Below are 21,999 nucleotides of genomic sequence, written 5' to 3'. Positions count from 1 at the left end.
AATACTCTTGAAATCTTATGCATGAACTATGGATACATAAATAACAGATTTAAAAGAATACTAAGAAAAATATTTTAACTTTCAAAAGAGGGAAGATGTAATGATATTACATTACAAGTGACTGAACTTACAGGTTCAATAGGTCCACACACCTTACTGGTATCTAGGTTAGCTATCCTCATAGCCATGACAACCACATACCAGACGTATTAGTAATGATAACTAATGTTTCATAACCACTTGCTATATTGCTGAGCTACAATAAACATCTACCAAACCAAACTAACGTCTTCGTTCATTTATATATTATATTGTTGTGTACAAACAAAGACATAACATCACAGTACTGTACTTCTACAAATAAGGAATGGTTATAAAAGAGTTATCCTGGAGTGTGTGCATGTTTAGCTGCTGGTAATACCCATACATCAAAAACAATTGATTAATAGCATACAAATAATATATTCTGTGGATACAGGTATTTTATTTAATGAAGTGCTGAGTAAAAAAATGTCTTTTGAAGGAAGTATACACAGCATTCAATTTATATTTTACCCACTTTGGTGTAAAACTAAATAACTATGTTATACATACTGTATGATTTTTTTTACAATTTTGATTTTTGATTTTTATAATTTTTGTTTTGTGTATAGACCACATTAAGCAGGTCAGTACCAAGAAGTCATAGTCCAAGTCATGCAAATTCTAATCAGAATTCTACGTCATCATCCGCTAAGAAGAAAAGAGCACAAAGACAACCAGATGAAAAGGACATGGAGAAAGACAAACAACCTGGTAATGTTTATTAAGAATAAATAAAGGGTGTAGCTACAGTACAAAGCTGGGATGGGGCTAAGGAGGGAAAAAAGTTAAGGGTGGGCGGGAAGACTTGACACTGAGGAGGTTACAAAGAAGAGAGGTGCTACAGTAGGTATTTAGACTAGTAATTTTTTCCCAGCATGTAACAATCCGTGTTGATCGACCTATATCACACAGAAACATTCAATATTTGAAATGATAAATATTTATTTATTGTTTTTTTTGTATTTACTGTTTGTATTGTTTGAGGTTTGAGTATTGCTTAATGATCAGCTGATGCTGGATGGACCACCCTCATAAAATATTGTTGAAATGAATGTAATGAGCTACTTATGATTTTAATATCTTTTCCCTCGATTCTATTCTATTTTTGTTAAAGCATTTCATGTTGTTTTCTCCATAGAAAAAGTGACCAAAGAAATTAAAACGTCAGCAAATTCTAAGACTAAAAAGGAGCAGCGTAAGAAAAAAACTGACGAGGAAAAAGTTATTGAAACTGTGAACAAAAAGGAAATTGCGCCAGCAAAGCGTTCTCGTTCGCATTCCACTAGTTCCGAAGTTCAGGAAGACGATAAACAAACTGATTAACAAACTGTTAATAAACAGGAAAAAGTTTCTGATAAGTCAAAATCAAGGAATAAAAGTTCAAAAAAGACTGAGGAATCTCAGACAAATAATCAAGAGATTGAAACAGACTCAAATGATCCAATTTTGAAAAAAGAGAAAACAAAGGAAAAGAAATCTAAAAGTAAGCATAAAAGTAAAACAAAAGAAAGGACTGGAGATAAAAATAAACCAGTAAAAATTGATAAAGAGGAAAAGAAAGATATATGCAAAGAAGAAAACAATTTTGTGGATAATAGTATTTCCTTACCTCAAAATACGAACCAGGTCCTTGATACCGCACAAGTTGAGTCGGTGCTCGCTATTGAACCACAAAAAATTGAGCGTGTGGAAAACCCTCTTGCAGAGAACTATACTGCTGTACAGCAGAAGGAACAAAAAGAATCTGCATTAGAGTCCGTGACAAAAGTATTGAGTTGCGAGGAAGTTTCTAGCACGTGTACAGAACCTAGCATGGTACATTTTACCTCCACTTCTGAAATCAAGGAAGCTTCATCACCCTGGGTCGGCCAGGTTAAACAGAAAGAGCATACAACGGAACATAACAAACCAGTTGAATACAAACGGACAGTCATTGAACACATTAGGAACGCGGAGGTATCGCAAGCCTTTAACACGTAGGCCATGAATCCATCCTTGCGTTCATCACCTGATGTTAGGACTGATCAAACGTCAGCCATAAATATGGAAAAATTGGATGGTCATAAGCCAAAGGAAAGGGATAAATCTATAGAGAAAAAACAGAATTTAGAAAAAGAGGAAGCAAAAGAATTCAAACGTGAACTGCCACGATCACACTCTACTGAGAGCAATCGCAGTTCTCTTGCAACCGAAACAAAAGAACCTGTGCATCTTTGTTCAGATTTGAGGGAAAATTACGTAATACATGTTGATTCAGTGCAGCATCAGCATATTCATAGAGGTGAACACGCACCTTCTCCGTCTCAATCATTAGGACCTTCCTCACATTCAAGTCTTCGTCCTCAGCCTGGTCTCGGGCCATCCCCAAGTGCCTTTGCTCCACAACCGGTGTCCCACCTTCCGGCTCACCATCATGCGAATCAACAGGCTCAAGCCCAAGCTCAGGCCCAGGCTGCCGCAGCGCATCATCTGTATGCTCAATACGGGCTGTACCCCACTCAAATACCAGGTATTTCGCCACATTACGCTTCACCGCATCTTTCAGCTCTCGATCCATCGTTTCATACACGATTACTGACAGATCTTGACCACTTTCGTTTTCTTCATCCGCAATTGTCGGTTCTAAAGCGCCCTGCCATGATGGGCGTTCAACCAGGACTTGCTAGGCTGCTTCCATCGCATCATCATGCTCTTCACGAGTCCATGGAACATCAGTTGCGTCTGCAGCAACATCAGCAACAACAGCAGATACAACAACAACAGCAGCATGCGCAGCATTCAAATCCTCCGTCGCACGAACCAATGAAACGTTACCAAGAATTCCAAACTAACACAAGTGACCCAAAAGCTGCAGTACAACAACACTTCCAAGAGTCACTTCGGAATTTATCTCTACCGTTTATAATAGCCCAGCAGTCCAATAAAGGTGGAAGTATAACTAAGGGTACACCAGCCCAGCGGCAGGACACTAGTCCAGCACGACCCTCAAGTGAACATCCGGTAAGAAACATTCTTTACCTAGCATCATCACTTCTCAATTTTACCCAATTCTTTTTTTTAAATTATAAGATATTTCCATAACATTTTTTAAAAATGTTGATATAAAGTTTGCGGTACACCACGTGTGTTACTCCTGAGGACGATCAAAGTACATTGATCGAAACGTCGAGAAACTCAACAGTTCTTTTCAGAACTAACACACGTGCTCACTCCTGAGGACGATCAAAGTACATTGATCGAAACGTCGAGAAACTCAACAGTTCTTTTCAGAACTAACACACGTGGTGTACCGCAAACTTTATATCAACATTCGATTTCGCCATGCAAACCTTCAAACAATATATTTTTTAAAAAGACAGCAAATTATTTGAATATTAACTTGAGAGAAAAGCCTTGATTTGGTAATACTATATTACAAGAGCCATAAACGTATTGGGTGAACGGGACACTCACCTGAACAAAATATGTTTACACATAAATCGTAAAAATAAATAGTCTTTACCACCACATCCTGGTTCACAAATAATCAAAGGTCTGAATTATCACAGATGAGTTAATCAGGATAAAAATAGTTTGAACTAGTAACTGAGAACAATTATTTTAGTGTTACTGATTGTGGAATTTCATGCCAATATTGTGAAGGATATCCTCATTTTTGCTGGTCTTGTTAAAGCATTTACGTTTTAATAATAGACATAAAAAAAAATGCCATAACCCAGTTTATATTGCATTTCATACAGTAACAATTTAGGTGGTATGTTCAAACAACTTTAAATTCTGCAAAATTCTGTAATTCCTAAATTTGTTTGTTTGAAAGTACACTACTAGAAACTGTACCCTTGGTTATTTCACAAATGCTGATCACTATTAAAGCCCCCTTCCCTACGTTTTTTAGATCTAATTTAAGATCACAAACTATATTTAATGTAAAAATAATACTATATGGTCCTATTGCGATAACTTTTTTTGTCTTTAAACGGTTAAAAATGTGAAAAATAAGTCGATTCTAATAATTATAGCGGCCCGCTATAAATCCCAAAATGCATTGCGCGCGGATTGATATTTTTGTTTTTCACCTGTAATTCGCCCACTTTTCGATCGATCGTGAGGCCAAAACAAATGGAAGACTCCTAACTTTTCAGCGAAAATACCGGGTTTTCCCCAATTTGTATCAACGGAGTCTGGCAAAAATAGAAAGACAACTATACAACGTCAGGCTAGGTATATAGCTAGCGTACGATGTTCGTACGTTACCGATGTTTACCAGCTAGGCCTACAAAACTAAGCCTAGCTAGGCTAGGCCTAAGACCGTCCACGAGAGGTCGATCGCCGCGAGCTACTTAGGTAGTGCATTGTTTCTCACTTTTTATCATAATTTACCATAAAACGTACATTTAAGACAAGGAATGACATGGTTTAATATTTTTAAAGTGATATATATGTATTATTTTCCAAAAAACGTCCAAAATTGCAGGGAAGGGGTCTTTAAATTACAGGATCAATCTCTTGTTAATAACACTTAATTAACTATGTCATGGCTAATTTTAAGCTTTTAACCTCAGTATAATTATAATGACGGTGTTTTGTTAATTAAGCATTTAAATTTGAATACAATCATCAAAATCCCTGAGTATGGCCAATCACCTCATCTTTTATTCAGGTCATACTACGTAATTCACACAGAATAAACCCTTTTATGCCTTGCTGCTTAGCGAACAACAACAGTAACATACTATTATAGTTTACTAATCACTTAGAAAACCATTGATTATCCGTCGCCATCGCTTTACTGATTGTAAAGAAAGACAACTGATTAGGTAGTAGTGCGATTAACACCGGCAAGCTAATATGAATAAAACGGTTAGCTAGCCAACCATGGAACATTGTTACTGATTACTATTGTGACATAAAGGCTCTATTTGATTTTTGCAATGTCTTATCTTCAATAACCAAATAGAACCATTATAAATAGTCAACCTTGATGTGACAGGCTTCACAGCTTTTTCTTTATTACTATTTTTTCAATGTTTTTTTTTTAAAGGAATGCTTTTTTGACAGCCTTGTAAACAAAATATAATTGGCTGTACACTAAAATAGGGAAAGATAGTACTGAATTTGAACAATTCTATATGGCTACACATTATTAGGTTGTGTTGTATGACCACATAAATAAGCACAGGACTGTTTGCAATAAGATAACTAAAAAAACTAATAAATATAGCATTTACTATAACTATAGAATTAGAATAATATTTATTTACTCTATGATATAACATAGAAAGAAACACCATCACCGACCACACCTATCTGCCAGCATGGTTAGAAGACTTTTTATACTTTATCATGGAGAAAAATTCTTCTATGCTATGCAATTTTTAGTTTGTTTTACCATTCATTATGTTTGCAAGATGATAGTCAAAATTGATAGTAAAGCATTGCACATTATGTGCTGTACTCTAGATAAGAAGAAAGGATGGGTGACCAATCAACTAATTGGAAGCTATTAAGAACTGGTTAAAGGGCGTTACTTAGTCGGCATTTGTACAGCAAAATTTCTAAAACAAGATGGGAGAAAACATATAGGCTGTGAATCCAATGTTTACGGTCATCATCCTAAGATAGTTTAAAAATAAATTTGTGTGGATGAAAGAAGTTTAGGCTGGGCAATTAATCCACCTCCGCCCCCGCTCAAAACTATCATATCCTTGACAAAACCAATTAAAGGATATGATTCTGTACACATGAATTAGTATTTTGTTTTTATTACCTACATTTTGCATTGATAGATTACCAACCTGTACTATCTACAAGTGTTAGAAATATCTCATTAACAGTTTTAATATAATCATGGCCTTAGGATCATGAAATAAGCTTACAAGACCTTGGATAGCAACAATCAACCCTTTTGACTCATTCCATGGTCATAATGTCTTGATATTGATTAATGTACAGTGTAATGTTCAAATTGAATATTGTCATCATATAATCATTTGTGATTGGAAACAGAGACATTGGCACATTCAGGCTTAGTAATTTAAGTGTAGGGTGGGGTGGGGATAAAATAAGTTGGTTAACTACCCACCAAATTTAACAATAATTGGTCCAAGACGCCAACTTAAATTAATGAAGTCTGAACATGACATGACATATATTGCGTTAATAAAGCATTTTGTGTAGTTACATAATGTAAACAGTTTTATTGTGTATTTGCATATTTTTATTTTTAGAATAGAGGGATGTTATTAAGGGCCTGTTTCTGCTGAAACTGCTCAAAATATGGTATAAAAATACAGTATAAAATACGGTATTTTTTATACCATATTTTTTAGTACCCCGTTTCTGCTAACAATACTTCTTGGGTGGTCGTGTTAAATTTCACCATATTTACCCAAATTGCCATTTATTTATTTGGTCGATAATTAAAAGTCGCAATAAAGGAAGTTTTACGCCTCACTTTCAACAGCCTAGCCCTAGTGATAGAGATGTTGTGTAGTATATCGCAAACCCACGCACACGGACAGATATTTACACAAGCGATCTTTCCACCATCCGTCAACGAAGAAATCAATTTGTAAAACTCTTATCAAAAGAGCGCACACCATCAGCGACAAGAAGTGTCTCCGACAAGAAATACATCATGTCAACAAAGCATTGGAACTCAATGGTTACAACAGGAAGGACTTCAAGTCATCGTCAACCAACAACAACAATCCTGTAGAGTTCAGAAACTTTATTGATAGATGGGTAATGTGACTTGGGTGTCAGTCTATACCAGACAGACTTCTTTGTTCCTGTGCATTCACTGTGCTAGCTCCACGAAGGCGCAGGATTGGTCATAGCAATAAATAGCAAACAAATAGCTGTGTAAATGCTATACCTGATACAGCAATAATAGCAATTAATAGCTAACAAATAGCTGTGTAATTGCTATACTGATACAGCAATAATAGCAAATAATAGCAAACAAATAGCTGTGTAATTGCTATACCTGATACAGCAATAATAGAAAATAATAGCAAACAAATAGCTGTATAATTGCTATACCTGATACTGCAATAATAGCAAACAAATAGCTGTAGAATTGCTATACCTCATACAGCAATAAAAGTCCTCCTAAGGATAAACATGGTGTTCAAGTATTCATGGGTTGCGTTACATATTTATCAAGGTTTCTGCCTAAGCTGTCCGAGGTCGCTGAACCTCTACGTAGGTTAACGGATAAAAATCACCATTTTGAATGGCTTTCTCACCATGAAGAAGCATTTCAGAAGCTGAAAAGATTGATAGTAGCCGCTCCTGTTTTTAGCATATTATGATCTGCAAAAGGAAGTCACTATACAGTGTGATAGTAGCCAGTATGGTGTAGGTGCAACACTCCTACAAGAAGGAAAGCCAGTATGTTTTGCGTCAAGAGCACAAAGACCACAAACAAAATTATGCTCAAATAGAGAAAGAGTGCTTGGCAATCGTATACGCATGTGAGAAATTTGAACATTATGTATTGGGACGACATATAACTGTGCAATCAGATCATAAACCTCTGATACCGATATTTCGAAAAGCTATAAATACAGCTCCAAAACGTCTGCAGAGAATGATGTTGAGACTGCTGAGGTACAAGATTAATGTCATTCATGTACCAGGCAAAGAAATGTTTGTATCTGATCTATTGAGCAGAGCACCAGTTAATGAGAAACAAAGCAAAATCATGGAAGAGCTACAAAACATAAATCAAATAGATTTTGTTAATGTCAGTGAGAGTACACAGCTACAGCTTAAAGAAGCTACGAAAGGTGATTCAGAACTGACAGAAGTGATGCTGATGGTTCATACAGGATGGCCAGAAGTAAGAGACAAGGTATCACCTCTGGCGAAACCATACTTTACATTCAGAGATGAGCTGACTGTACAGAATGGCATAATATTTAAAGGACAACAGGTTGTGATCCCAAAGATTCTACAACCATGGATGATTAAGAAAGTTCATTCTAGCCACCAGGGCATAGATGCCACACTAAGGAGAGCAAAAGACAGCTTGTTTTGGTTAGGTATGACATCTCAAATTAAGGATGCCGTACAGACATGTCAATCATGTAATGCGTTTTTGGACAAGCAGCAAAGTGAAACGCTTATGATGTGGCCGATACTGACAGAGAGATGGCAGATGGTTGGTCAGGACATTTTTACACTAAATAATCAAGATTACTTAGTTACTGTTGATTACTTCACAGATTATTTTGAAGTGGATGAAATTAAAAGTTTGAAATTATCAAACATAATTAAACACTCGAAAAGACACTTTGCACGATGACATTCCATCTATTTTTGTTACAGATAATGCACAGACGTTTGTGTCTGATGAACACCACAACTTCACCAAAGAATGGAACATTGATCACCGAACTAGTTCTCCATACCATAGCCAAAGTAATGGAAAAGCTGAGGCGACTGTGAAAATAGCCAAGAAGCTCATAAAGAAGGCTCTAAAAGATAAAGATGATATACAGCTAGCCATATTAAACTGGAGAAATACTCCCAGTAAAGATGGTAGTAGTCCAGTGCAAAAGTTGATGTCACGGAGAACAAAAACACTTCTACCTACAACAAAAGAATTGCTGAAACCACTGGTTGTTGACAACATTGTGGATAATATCGTACAGCGAAGGAAGATGGCAAAGTCACAGTATGACAAAACTGCTAAAGATTTGCCAGAGTTAGTAACTGGTCAGTCGGTCAGAGTACAACCCGACCAAAACCATCATGAATGGAGAAAAGCCATCACGCAAGAGAAAGTAGGTCCTCGCTCATATCTGGTGAAAACTACTGATGGATCACTCCTTCGCAGAAATCGTGTTTTCTTAAAAGCTACTAATGAAAGCATAGACGTAGGTGACATACCACCTAAAGCAACAATATGTTAGTGACACTTCAGCTACTTCACTCCCAAATAAACCGTCTGCACAACCGGCTCAATTGAAACAACAAATAAACAAATCACACATAATAACTCTGAGACAGCAGTCCGTCCGAAACGAAACATTAAGAAGCCTGTAAGGTTGATTGAACACATGTAATTACAAACAATAAAACAAAGACAGGTTGTAATTTTGTTATTGAAAGTTTTATTGTCAGTTCTTACCAGTTGTCATTAATATGTATTCTTATCTTAACAAAGTATAGACAGTTTTTAAAGAGAAGAGATGTTAGTAGAACTTGTTATCTAGCTTAGTTGTACGCATGCGCAAGAGTTACAAATAAAACGGTTATCATCTGGAACTCGTGGAGTCAGTCACGTTTGTTTTCGTCTTAAAGTATAGTTAGGAATCCAGCCTAATATCTAATGATATAAACATAAACAGATATGATGGAAGATGTTATGTGTTTAAAGGAGTTTGGAAAACTAAAGATGATTTTACAGTTGCAATTAAACATCTTAACACTGTTCAAAAAATTGAAGTAATCGCACTAAACAAGATTAATGACGATGAAGAAAATAAACACATTGGTAGAAAGTTCATCACAGAGGTTCTAGGAGTCATTACCAAGCATATAACTCATCGTAAATTGTCACATTTTCTAATTACCGATAAATATAATTTGAAACTATGTGACTTTGGAATTGCCTATGTAACTGAAGAGACAGTGACTACATCTATTAGTGGTACGCTAGCATGGATGGCTCCTGAAAGTTTTAAAGAAGGGTCAAATCACATCCCAGTTTCTCACCGTTCGAACATTTACTCATACGGTGTAGTGATATGGGAAATGTGGACTTGTCAAAAACCAAATGGTTTGATGAAAGCGGATGGTATGTATCTGATAGTTGAAGGAACACCCTCTAAGTTAAAGGAAATGCTGCATAATTGCTGGGAGATGGACAGAATGAAAAGGCCAAGTATTCAAGACATACTGCAAACCATGGAGGATTGTCTAATACAATGGGGATTTAAGTCAAAGATTTTATAGAGGTACAGTAGTCTTCCTAAAAATAATTTCATTAATGTTTACCTTAATTTGCCTCATTGTAGAGGCTTCATTATGTAAAGCCTCAACACTCATTTGTTCCTGTAAAAATTGCTGTCAGACATACTTGAGCTGCTAATTAGTTTCAGTTGCATGTTTTTGCTTATCAAGCCCAAGAATTCCCCTTTTAAAATTACAAATAGGGTGTCAAAGGTGATGGGTCTCCAGTAAAGTTTGAAAGAGTTGCAAGGAAGTACAGTATATAATAGTCATTAGTAGGTCACAAATTTTGTTTCCACTAATTTATAAACAATATTTATACCAATAAGAAACTACAATATTTAACCAAAAATAAACTGTGTTTACGCATCATCATCGCACCGACTTATAATGAAACTGGAACATGGGTCTGAACAATGAATAATTGAAAATGATTTTTCATAGGCCAAACTGGCTTCATCAAGATCCAAAAACAAAATCAATTTCAATTTACAAAAAAGAAGACAAACATCAGTTTGCAAACTATAGGCCTATCTCGTTTCTTTCTTTCTTTCTTATTTATCTAAGATTTTTAAATGAATAATGTATAATAGACTTCTTATTTTTTTTGACAAACACAACGTCCTTATAGCAGACAATATGGCTTTAGAAGACAACATTCCATGTTTTAATCGACATTTTTTGATAAAATAACCAATGTCTGAAGCAAAAATGAGGTAGCTATTGGACTTTTCTTGGATCTATCGAAGGCCTTTGACACCATAAATCATAATATTCATATTTATAAGCTTCAACATTATGGTGTCACAGCCTTCCTCTCCAATTAATTAAAAGCTACCTATCAAATCGTTATCAAATTTAATTCTGTAAATTCTCCCTTTTAAAATTACAAATAGGGTGTCAAAGGTGAAGGGTCTCCAGTACAGTTTGAAAGAGTTGCAAGGAAGTACAGTATATAATAGTCATTAGTAGGTCACAAATTTTGTTTCCACAAATTTATAAACAATATTTATACCAATAAGAAACTACAATATTTAACCAAATATAAACTGTGTTTACGCACCATCATTGCACCGATTTATAATGAAACTGGAACATGGGTCTGAACAATGAATAACTGAAATGATTTTTTTTTCATAGGCCAATTGGCTTCATCGGGATACAAAAACAAAATCAATTTCAATTTACAAAAAAGAAGACAAACATTAGTTTGCAAACTATAGGCCTATCTCGTTTCTTTCTTTCTTTCTTATTTATCTAAGATTTTAAAATGAATAATTTATAATAGACTTTTTATTTTTTTTGACAAACACAACGTCCTTTATAGCGGACAATATGGCTTTAGAAGACAACATTCCACCGAACATGTTTTAATCAACATTTTTGATAAAATATATTTTATTCTCATAAAAACAGCAATGTATTATTTCAAACAATAAATTGTGAACTTCTTAAAGTATCCTATTGGTTTAAGTTAAATAAATTATCTTTTTAAAGATAATTTATTTAACTTAATTTCCAAAACTAATTATATTTTGTTCAATAAACGCAAATCTTGCAAATTCAAGGATGACATATTCATGGCTGATTCCAAACTTTAACACGTCACTGAAACCAAATTCAAAGGCATTACCATAGATTGTAACTTAAACTGGAAACCTCATATTAATCGTGTATCTAATATAATTTCTCGAATTTAGGAATGATGAATAAACTAAAATATTATTTACCACCTCAAATTCTTTTAATCCCTTATAGCACTTTAATTTTACCATATCTTTCTTATGGTAATATCGCATGGGCAGTCTGCATTAATAAATTTGAATCATTATGTCCTCTGTACTGAAACTCCAAAATACAACCCTTTGTTTAGACTTCAGAAACGAGCATTGCGTATCTGCGATTCTTAATATTTATGATTTGAATAAACTCAAAATAGCCTCATTTATGTACAGATTACAAAGCAAACCCTGTCTTCTCAATTTATTCATTTCTACTTCTTCTGTTCACATTTACTCAACTAGATTTTCAGCTAACAATTTTCATTCAATATCACCCTGCAATTCCCATCTGAGACTGCATTCCATTTTTTATGCTGGCCCCAAATTATGGCAATTTATTTCCAATTTAAATTTAGATAAAACATCAGTAAGAAAGCTGAACTCTTTCAAAGTGAATAATGATGTACTTTTTATGTTTCACCAGAGTGTTATTTTTAGTGTTATAACTTTCAACTGTGTTGTTTGGTACAATAGTCGAGTGCTAATGATAAAAAGAAACTTGACCGTACTATGAAAACTGCTAGTAAAATAATAGGAAGGAATGTCAATGTTATCAACGCAGTTTACAGGCGCGATGTTATTAGCCAAGTTAAGAAAATAATGGAAGTTAACTCACACCCATTAAATGATAAATATGTTGTTAACAAATCAGGTAGAATTCGTCCTTCAATGTGCAATACCACTCGATGTAGGAAATCATTTGTCCACAACTCTATTCATGTTTCCAACTCAACATTTCAAAGATAGTTGTTTTTTTATTCCTTCTGTAAATATAACTTGTTTACTAATATAGTTTTAATGTACTGAATTGTATTGATATTTTTTATGTTTTATATATTGTATGTATTGTATGTGTTTTTAAGCATCAAGGAAAAGCAATGTCATGTTCGCCTTGTTGTGTTCATGACAATAAAGATTTATCTTATCTTAATCTCAAATAGCTGTAAGCGTGCGTTCAAAATTTCTCTGATCTCGATAGGTGAGTAAATACCACCTGATTAGAAAGAGAGATCTTGCTTTGCAAATAAAAACTTGTTGTTGTTCAAAAACAGCTTATATCCTAAACACAGTAACTTTTTTTTTTCAGAGAGAAAGACGGACAATGTCAGGTAATAGACAATAGCTTGTTTTTTATGTTTATCAATTCTATAGATTAGCACAGTGCAATTAGTTAATTCTTCTAAACAACTACATGAAAAAGTAAGTTAAAAGGTAAACTTATTTTTTATAATTTCTCCACTCATAATGTAAATAACAACAAGCTATTGACATAATAACATACAGTATGTAAATTTGAGAGGTTAGAGGTCATGTAGAGCTTGCAAATGTAAATATTGTCCAAAAATGTAAAAGATTACCACAAATATAAAACAATATTACTCATAAAACTAAAATAATTAGCACCTCAGCAATGTAGCTCTACTATTTTCAGCCACCTTGGCAGTTTTAACCATACACTCACAAAAGCAAAAAACTATTTTGCTTATATTATAGCTCAAACATTTAAACACACCTACCCACTATTTAAAGTAAAATTGTATTCAATGTATCTGTCGCTTCCAATGTCAACGAAGGCTAGGCTATGGCAGCGCTTGAGTTTTGGTTTCGAGTTGTTTTTGACGTCATTTATTTGGCAAATAGTAAATTTTATAACACAGCAAGCAGATTCATGTCATTTGATTGGAGGATTGTAGGTCACATGATATTAAATAAATGTTCTATTGCACTCTTAATGACTTCATCGGGAGTGCAATATTATTATGAAATTTTGTTTTGTGCGTTCATTTTTATATTAGTGCAATGGAATAAATAATTTAATTTAGTGAAAGATGAAAATTTGTTATAGTTCACCTCAATTATTTGTACCATTACTTAAAACATTCACTACTGTATTTGTACAGTTCAGTTCAGTTTTATTCGGTTCACTCAAAAATACAAAGACAAACATAACAGAAAAAAAAGCACAGGATAACAATATTAATAGAATGAACCGAGGAATAACCCAAGAAAGTTTAAAAGAAAACTTATTTCCATTGGGGTCCTCAGACATAAAATTAACACTGATAATTGCACTTACAGCGCCCTATGACTACTAAATATAATATTAAGCATACCAAGTGTAGTAGCCAACATGGGCTCTGGGTTCCAACTTTGCAATAAATCTTACTAGTTTATTTTGGGTGGTTTGTAATTTGTGTTTAACCAAGCTGGTGAGGCATAATCTAGTAAAGGCTGTACCAGCGCCATACCTAACAGTTTTCGTGACTGTTTGTTGATAAAAGGGGATTGACGCCAAAGATATTTTATACGGGAATTAGCCTTTTTATAGACTGATTGAGCAAAGTTGTTCCCAGTGACATTATGATCAATTACAATTCCTAAGTAGTTTACACTTGTTTTACGTTCAATCACTTGACCTTTACAAATTATCTTAAATGATTCAACATGTTTAACTTTTCTTTTTGATCCAAATAGTATTGCTTCTGTCTTTCCAACATGCAAGGATAACCTATTATCTGCCAGCCATTCGTAACATGACGATATGTTTTTACTTCTTTCTTTCTTTCTTTATTTACCCATAAATATAAATTATAAACATTGTAATAATATACAAATAATAATAATTATATCAAGGGAAGGGCTAAAAAATAGTTAAAACTAATCAAGTTCAGCCCCTAAACATTGAAGTATAAATAGTTATATAAATAAATTAGGGCTACTTGTCTAAAATAAAATTAATATACATAAACATTTTTTTTTTTTTTTAAATACACTTTCTCTCAAATATATACAATATAATTCTTTTATAAAATAAATAAATATCACTATACAAACAAATAGTATGTTTTCATTTCTTTTTTGAATTTGCTTTTTGTTAGAAACCTTAAGTCATCCGGGATTTCATTCCAGAGCTTTGCACCAGAATACTTGATGGAATGTTGTCCTATGTTTGTTCTATATTTTGGTACATACAACTTTTCTCTAGTCTGAGACCTTGATGAATAACGAAAATTAATATACAAAAAATATTTAGGAGTTGTATCTGGAAATTTACCATGTAAACTATCATGAACAAATAAAGTAATTAAATACTGATGCTGCTGATAAATATTTAAAATTTTAAGTTCTTTGAATAATAATGATGTTGGTGCTAGTCTATCAGAATAAGTCAATGTGCGTATAATACGTTTTTGTGTTAAATATACTGGTTTTAAATGAGTTTTATAAGTGTTACCCCAAGCTTCTAATGCAAATGAAATATGAGGCAAAATAAAACAATTATATAAAAGCACCAAAATTGATTGGGGTACAACATATTTGAGTTTGTACAATAAACCAGCCTTAGAACTAATAATTTTATCAACCTTATTAGAATGCACTTTCCATGTAAGTCTATTATCTATATCTACCCCAATGTAAGTTGTAGCTTCAACTTCATCTAATTTTGATTCCTTTATGTATATATCCCCCTTTACTTCAATTATTGTATGCTGATTACGAAATATAATATAATTTGTCTTTTTAGAATTAATTGTCAACTTATTAACATCACACCAATCTACTATATGTTTCAACTGCTCATTTACATTTGTTAGGTCAACAATTTCATGTGGATTAAAAGAACAAAATAAACTAGTATCATCTGCAAATAATCGTGTATCAAAAAAGTCAGAAGAGTTTACAATATCATTTACATAAATAAGAAACAATGTAGGTCCTAAGACCGACCCTTGTGGTACTCCACAAGTTATTGAATTTTCATTAGACTCTATTCCATTTACACTGATACATTGTTTCCTATTATATAAATAATTTTTAAATAAAGCTAATGGCAACCCTCTTATCCCATATGCACTTAACTTATCCAGTAGTATTTGATGATTGACTGTATCGAATGCTTTCTTTAGATCTAAAAATATTCCAACAACTATGTTTCCCTTATCTAATTTCTCAGACAAATTTTGTACTAACGCAATAATAGCAAGTTTTGTGCTGTACCCTTCTCTAAATCCATACTGTTGATGATATAATAAATCAAATTGACTTAAATAACACAAAAGTTGCTTATTTATAATTTTCTCAAATACTTTACTAAATTGTGGCAATACAGATATTGGTCTGTAATTCCCTGGATCTGATGGCAGACCCTTTTTAAATAATGGAAATACCTTTGATTTTTTTAAGTCATCAGGGAAGATCCCTGTAGATAATGACAAATTAATTATATACGTAAAAGGTCTAGATATATAATCTGTTGCATATATAATTAATTTAGGATTAATTTGGTCCAAGCCTACAGCTTTATTCTTATCTAAACCCTTTAAGATATCATTTACTTCTTCATCAACAACATAACTGAAAAATAATGAATTTTGGGGTACAGTTGATAAATATATATTATGATTTACATTTGTGTTATCAATACATTCTTCTGCAAGATTTTTTCCAATTGAAACAAAATAATCGTTGAAACCATTAATTATTGCTGTTTGATTAGTTTCTATATTAACATTGCCATCACATGATTTAATTTCTAATTTATTAGGTAATTTCATTTTCTTCTTACCTCTTCCTAAAATATCATTAATAATTTCCCATATTTTATTTGTATTACCACACTTTTCTTCAAATTGATCTGAGTAATATTTCTGTTTTGCTGTTCTTAAGGTGTTTGTAAGACAATTTCGATATCGTTTATACTTTGCTAACATATCTACATTGTAATTACTTTTTATTACCTTTGAAAATAACCTATGTTTATGCTTAATTGATTTTTTATACTAGAATTAATCCATGGTTTCTTTAGTTTCTTTCTTGGGTTAACAGTTTTTAAAACTAATGGTGCATGTTTATTACAAACTTCTAGAAATAACCTTTTAAACTCTGTGTAAGCAGAATTTACCTCTTGACTATCAAATACTTCAGACCAATTTACATTCATAAGATCACGTTGGAAGTGTTGGATATTAAACTTGGAAAAATTTCCAAATTTGATTTGATCAGTCTGTTGGAAGTAGTCATTAAAGTTCTCTAACATACAAAAAGTAGCCAAATGGTCTGATATATCTAATTCTATGGTTCCTGAAGTTAAAAATCTAGAATGGATATTTGTATATACATGATCAATTGTTTCCATTAAGTATAGCGTGGTCAACCGCGGAAGTAAAGAAATTGTTGAACTTGGAAGCAACAGTCTTAGAATCATGACATACATTTCCGTTTATCTCTAGTACAGTAATTCCATTAGTAGTTTTCTTAGAACTATATCCAAGTTTCTCCAATGTATTCCAGAGGCATTTGGAGTTGTTTTTATTAATGTTTTCTTCAATCTGGGTGTTAAAATAATCCGCTTTGGCATTCTTTATGTCTCTCTAAACACTATTTCTGAGGCTCTTATATTCATCATAGTAATCCGTTCTCTGCTTATGTTTCCTAAAGAGCCCAAAAAATTTATCTCTAAGGTGGATCTTCTCCAAAATATCAACATTCATCCAAGGTTGAGTCCGTTGTTTAATACGTACTTTCCTGGAAAGTGCGATTTTATCAATAGCACTTATAAATAGATTCTTAAAATATGACCAGGCAATATTTACATCGGTACTTGTATGCACTGGTGTCCAATCGACATTAGATAGTATATCATTAAAAGAATCTTTACTGTATGACTTTAATGATCTTAAAACTACTGTATTATGACTATCATATGTATTTCGTACAATCTTTCTAATACAGTATGTTAGAGAATGATCGCTCAGACCTATAGGAACAATTCCAGATTCAATTATGTTTGTAGGTTTGTTGGTAAGTACATGGTCAATTAGAGTAGAGCTGCGTTCAGTAATATGAGTTGGTTCATTTATCAATTGTTCAAAACTGTGAAGATCAAGACATTCGCAAAACTTTTTTACCGGATAAGACGACTTGTCCTGCAAGTTTATATTAAAGTCACCGAGTATTATAACTTCTTTCTGATGATCTATCTTACTGACGGTAATGTCAAATTGATGTATAAAATCAATATTGTTATATTTTGGAGGACGGTACACACAACCAAGAACAATTGATTTTGATTTAGGCTGAAATATTTCTATCCACGCAGCTTCAAGTTCATCACAGTTCAGTTGATCCAATTCCTTGAAGGCGAGATCACTTTTAATGTAGATGCAAACACCACCAAATGTGTTTTCTCTTCTGTCTCTGCGTATTATGGAGTAGTTGTTGATGCTGATTTCTCTGTCAGTGACTGAGTTGTTGAGCCACGATTCTGTAACGCAGAAAACTGATGGGTTGCAATTTTTGACGAGTTCACGAATTTCCGAAAGTTTAGGGATAAGAGATCTGACATTCAGGTGTAGGCATTTCAGACCCTTTCGTTCCAAACTTTTAAAATCGATTCCATTTTCAGTATCGTCGAAGTTTTTAACATTGTCATCTAATTTGAAACCTTGGTCCGGTTTATTTAATTCAAAAACGTCAAATCCTGGTAATTTTGCAAACAGGCATTTGGAACATGTCCAATATTTGAAATTATTTTGTAACCTGCCTACCTTGTAGGTCTTCGGCGATATTTGTCCACATTTAATGTGGCAGGCTATCGTGCAATCATTGCATTGAACAGCCACAAATGCTACAAGGATTTTTTACTGGCCCTGGATTTGTATGTATATCACCAGAGAGTAACAGCGTATTAAATGTGGCATCCGCGTTTCTGTAATATGTACATGGACAGCCAAACTTTCTCCTGATCCCTCTCGCCGAATAAGAAATGAATAATGACCTTTCTTGTAGATCTGGTAGTAGAGAATATCTACAACCGGTAGCATTAGTGATATAGCATATAGCATATTTGTCCGATGATGTATTTATATAGTTGTTGGAGTGTAGTATGAGTAGGCCTAGTATATATAGACACACGCCTAGTAAGGTTGATTTGAACATTTCTGGCAACAAAATATTCGACACTGTCTTAATAATACGTTCAGCACACAATTTATTCCGATGGTATCCGGCGCCCCGTACTTTGAAAAGCGTAACCTAATGCAGTAATACGGTTGCCTTATTTGGCCGTGTCCATGTTTGGACTGCATCGCGAAAAGCCTGTGATCGTAGCTGCTATAGGCCTGGCCAAACTAAGCTACAAATTCGGGTTAAACTTACGGGATCGCAAAAATACGAAGTGTTCTAGTGTACCTGTGTTGACTAACAATCAGGATATTTGATAAAGAATAATTGTATCCAACTGGAAATGCGTATATTTAGGCCGATATTTAGTAATTCTTTCCGAGAATTTCAAATCTAACCACCACTCAATAGCGTCCCTGTCTTAACTGCTCACATAATCAATAATCAATAATAGTCATTTCGAGATGGAGATTCGAAAGTAGTCTAGTCTAAATTCACTATTTTGTCCAATGCGCTCAATGCTGAAAAATAGTAGAGCTACACTCGATCACATGTTGATGCCATTTCAACCAATCTAATTGTAAACTACTATTAAATCATTATTTTTTAAGATTCCACTCCAATTGAGATACGTGCTCGGGGACCAGAAGCAGTTAGATCATTCAATGAAGCTCTGCTAGAAGGGAAAACTGAAGTTAAACAAGGCAGAGTTATTTTTGTAGGTCTGGAGGGAGTAGGAAAAACTTCTACTATTAATTCATTACTAAGGAAAAGGTACGAAAATTGTGGTATAAATGTTGTTTAAAACAATTAAAAGTGACTACAGAAAAAAAAAATCATACAGTGAGACCCCATGCCCTGAATGACAAACATTTCTTTTTTTCAAAATATCAATGCCAATAAAGTAAAATGAGAAGGTTTTGAGTTGGAACTTTATATTGACTCCCAGGACATTTTAGTTTTAATATGCATTTAAACATAATTTCCCCTCAATTGTAGGCATTTTTTCATTATGAATTTACTTTTTACTACTGAAGACACAAAAACATATTTTATGAGCCAATTAAATGAAAAATAGTACTGTTGTTATAATTAATTTTTTATAAATACTTGTAATATAAGCCCCAAAGGCTCGGTTCATGCTGAGTTTATGTTTATATATTGTATGGCCATAGTGAAATAATAATTTATTAAATATTTTTTCTGTAGTTTTAATCCAAATCATGAAATAACTGATTGCATAGCAACAACAAAAACAGTGTTCACCAAAGATAATGCTGAGGAAACCATGTTGGAAGAAACAGAGACTTGTAAGTTTCCAATAAGACTTATTCCATAATTCATCCTGTTTAAAAAATTGCTTGTGCCAAATGTAATTCCTAGTATAGGCCTACTGGCGAAAACATTTATCAACACAAGTTTGCAAACATTTCGTTTGTGACAAAGCTTCCCATATTTTTCTATGATGAAGCTGCTTCACAGTTCTGTATTTTGCAAATACAGTACCCACTATCAACTTAAAGACACCTTTCCTACAATTTGTGACGTTTTGTAAAAATAATACATATATATTACTTTAAAAACATTAAACCAGGTCACTCCTTGTCTTAAATGTACGTTTTATGGTAAATTATGATAAAAAGTGAGAAACAATGCACTATCTAAGTAGCTCGCGACGACTGACCTCTCGTGGACGGTCTTTAGGCCTAGCCTAGCTAGGCTTAGTTTTGAAGGCCTAGCTGGTAAACATCGTTAACGTACGAACATCGTACGCTAGCTGTATACCTAGCCTGACGTTGTATAGTTGCTGCATTAATTGTCTTTCTATTTTTGCCAGACTCCGTTGATACAAATTGGGGAAAACCCTGTATTTTCGCTGAAAAGTTAGGAATCTTCCATTTGTTTTGGCATCGCGATCGATCGAAAAGTGGGTGAATTACAGAAGAAAAACAAAAATATCAATCCGCACGCAATGCTTTTTGGGATTATAGCGGGCCGCTATAATTATTAGAATCGACTTATTTTTCACATTTTTAACCATTTAAAGGCGAAAAAAGTTATCGCAATAGGACCATATATTATTATTTTTACATTAAATATAGTTTCTGATCTTAAATAAGATCTAAAAAACGTAGGGAAGGTGTCTTTAAATTAAATGAAGCTTTACACACAAACTAAAATCTATTGTTCTATTTACAAAATGTCTGTCGATACTATTTAACATCTTACCTCACATCGTTTTGCTTTTTAATTATTTTTTAATGAACTTTATTCCACTTGATTTTTGTCCACAAACAGTAGGGAAAAAATGTACAACACAGAACCTGTAATAAATATCAAAGATATGTTAATCATTCAAATGATTCTTCCTTTTTAACACTTTCTAATAATATATTCACGGTGTACAAGCATATCAGTAATATAAAAATTACACTTCTTTTTTAAGCTGAAGTGTATGTGAATATGTTTGAGAAAGCAGTTGCTAGAGAAGTGGTGAGAAAAGTGAAAGAAACAGCAGCATCCACAGAAAATGCTTCTGATAAGAATAGAATGAGACAAGAAGATGTTGTAACAGCACCACAACAGGCTTCTGGCAATTATGAATATGCTCCCACACTGGTGAAACATGTGCACGAAGAAAAGAAACATCTTACGACATGTACTAAATTCTCCTCTCACTAATTGACAAGCTCTTTTATTGATCACGAACAAGCCGAGTAGAATCATTAGGGAAGTTAATTCGAAACCTGAAATCATCGGAAACTGTGTTATTCTGTATTCTTTCACTTCTAAAATTAAAATTTTTTTTCTATATTTTAAATTTTAATTACCATTGCTAAATATATTAGAATCCTATATATTAAATTATACTAATAAAAGGCCTATACAAATTACATACAGAAACATGATATTGGATACTTTATTTGTCAATGAATCTAGTACAATATTTTAAAATGTTTAATTTATCTAAATTACAAATAACCAGTGAATACTGTACTGTATAGGGCAAGAAAAACATCAGAAACAGATTCCTTCAAAAATTGAAGAATTCATAAAGATTGAGTTTCAGAAAGAAGGAAGTGACAACAAGACGACTAGCGACAAGTTTGTGATGAACATCTGGGATTTCGGAGGACAACCGATTTATCATGTGATGCAGCGGGTAAAGTGGCTACATTTTATTGCGCGAAGCCTTTTCCTCACATGCATGGAAGCAAAATGCTGGTGTTGATGCCTACATTGTTACCAGCATATAACAAACAATCCT

At 33.4% G+C, this 21,999-nt stretch overlaps 1 protein-coding gene and 1 long non-coding RNA gene across 2 annotated transcripts in view; both read left to right on the top strand.

Annotated features, from left to right (window-relative positions):
* Positions 1 to 329: 329 nt before the first annotated feature.
* On the top strand, positions 330 to 1,412 carry LOC144837684 (uncharacterized). Its single transcript, XR_013611541.1, has 3 exons — positions 330 to 414; positions 654 to 795; positions 1,223 to 1,412. It is a non-coding gene; the product is annotated as an uncharacterized LOC144837684 (long non-coding RNA).
* Positions 1,413 to 2,127: 715 nt separating this feature from the next.
* The window catches only part of LOC144838366 (uncharacterized), a 29,362-nt gene continuing 9,490 nt past the window's right edge, over positions 2,128 to 21,999 (top strand). Inside the window, exons 1-6 of the mRNA XM_078693704.1 lie at positions 2,128 to 3,084; positions 12,916 to 12,937; positions 19,343 to 19,505; positions 19,941 to 20,041; positions 21,178 to 21,390; positions 21,737 to 21,894. Of these exons, the coding sequence (XP_078549830.1) occupies positions 2,128 to 3,084; positions 12,916 to 12,937; positions 19,343 to 19,505; positions 19,941 to 20,041; positions 21,178 to 21,390; positions 21,737 to 21,894 (1,614 nt within the window). The remainder of the gene's footprint in view (positions 3,085 to 12,915; positions 12,938 to 19,342; positions 19,506 to 19,940; positions 20,042 to 21,177; positions 21,391 to 21,736; positions 21,895 to 21,999) is intronic.

The sequence above is a fragment of the Antedon bifida genome, chromosome 3 (genome assembly GCF_963402885.1).
Source record: "Antedon bifida chromosome 3, ecAntBifi1.1, whole genome shotgun sequence".
NCBI lineage: Eukaryota > Metazoa > Echinodermata > Crinoidea > Comatulida > Antedonidae > Antedon > Antedon bifida.
The sequence above is the reverse complement of the archived record's forward strand: the minus strand, read 5'-3'. Positions and strand labels throughout refer to the sequence as shown.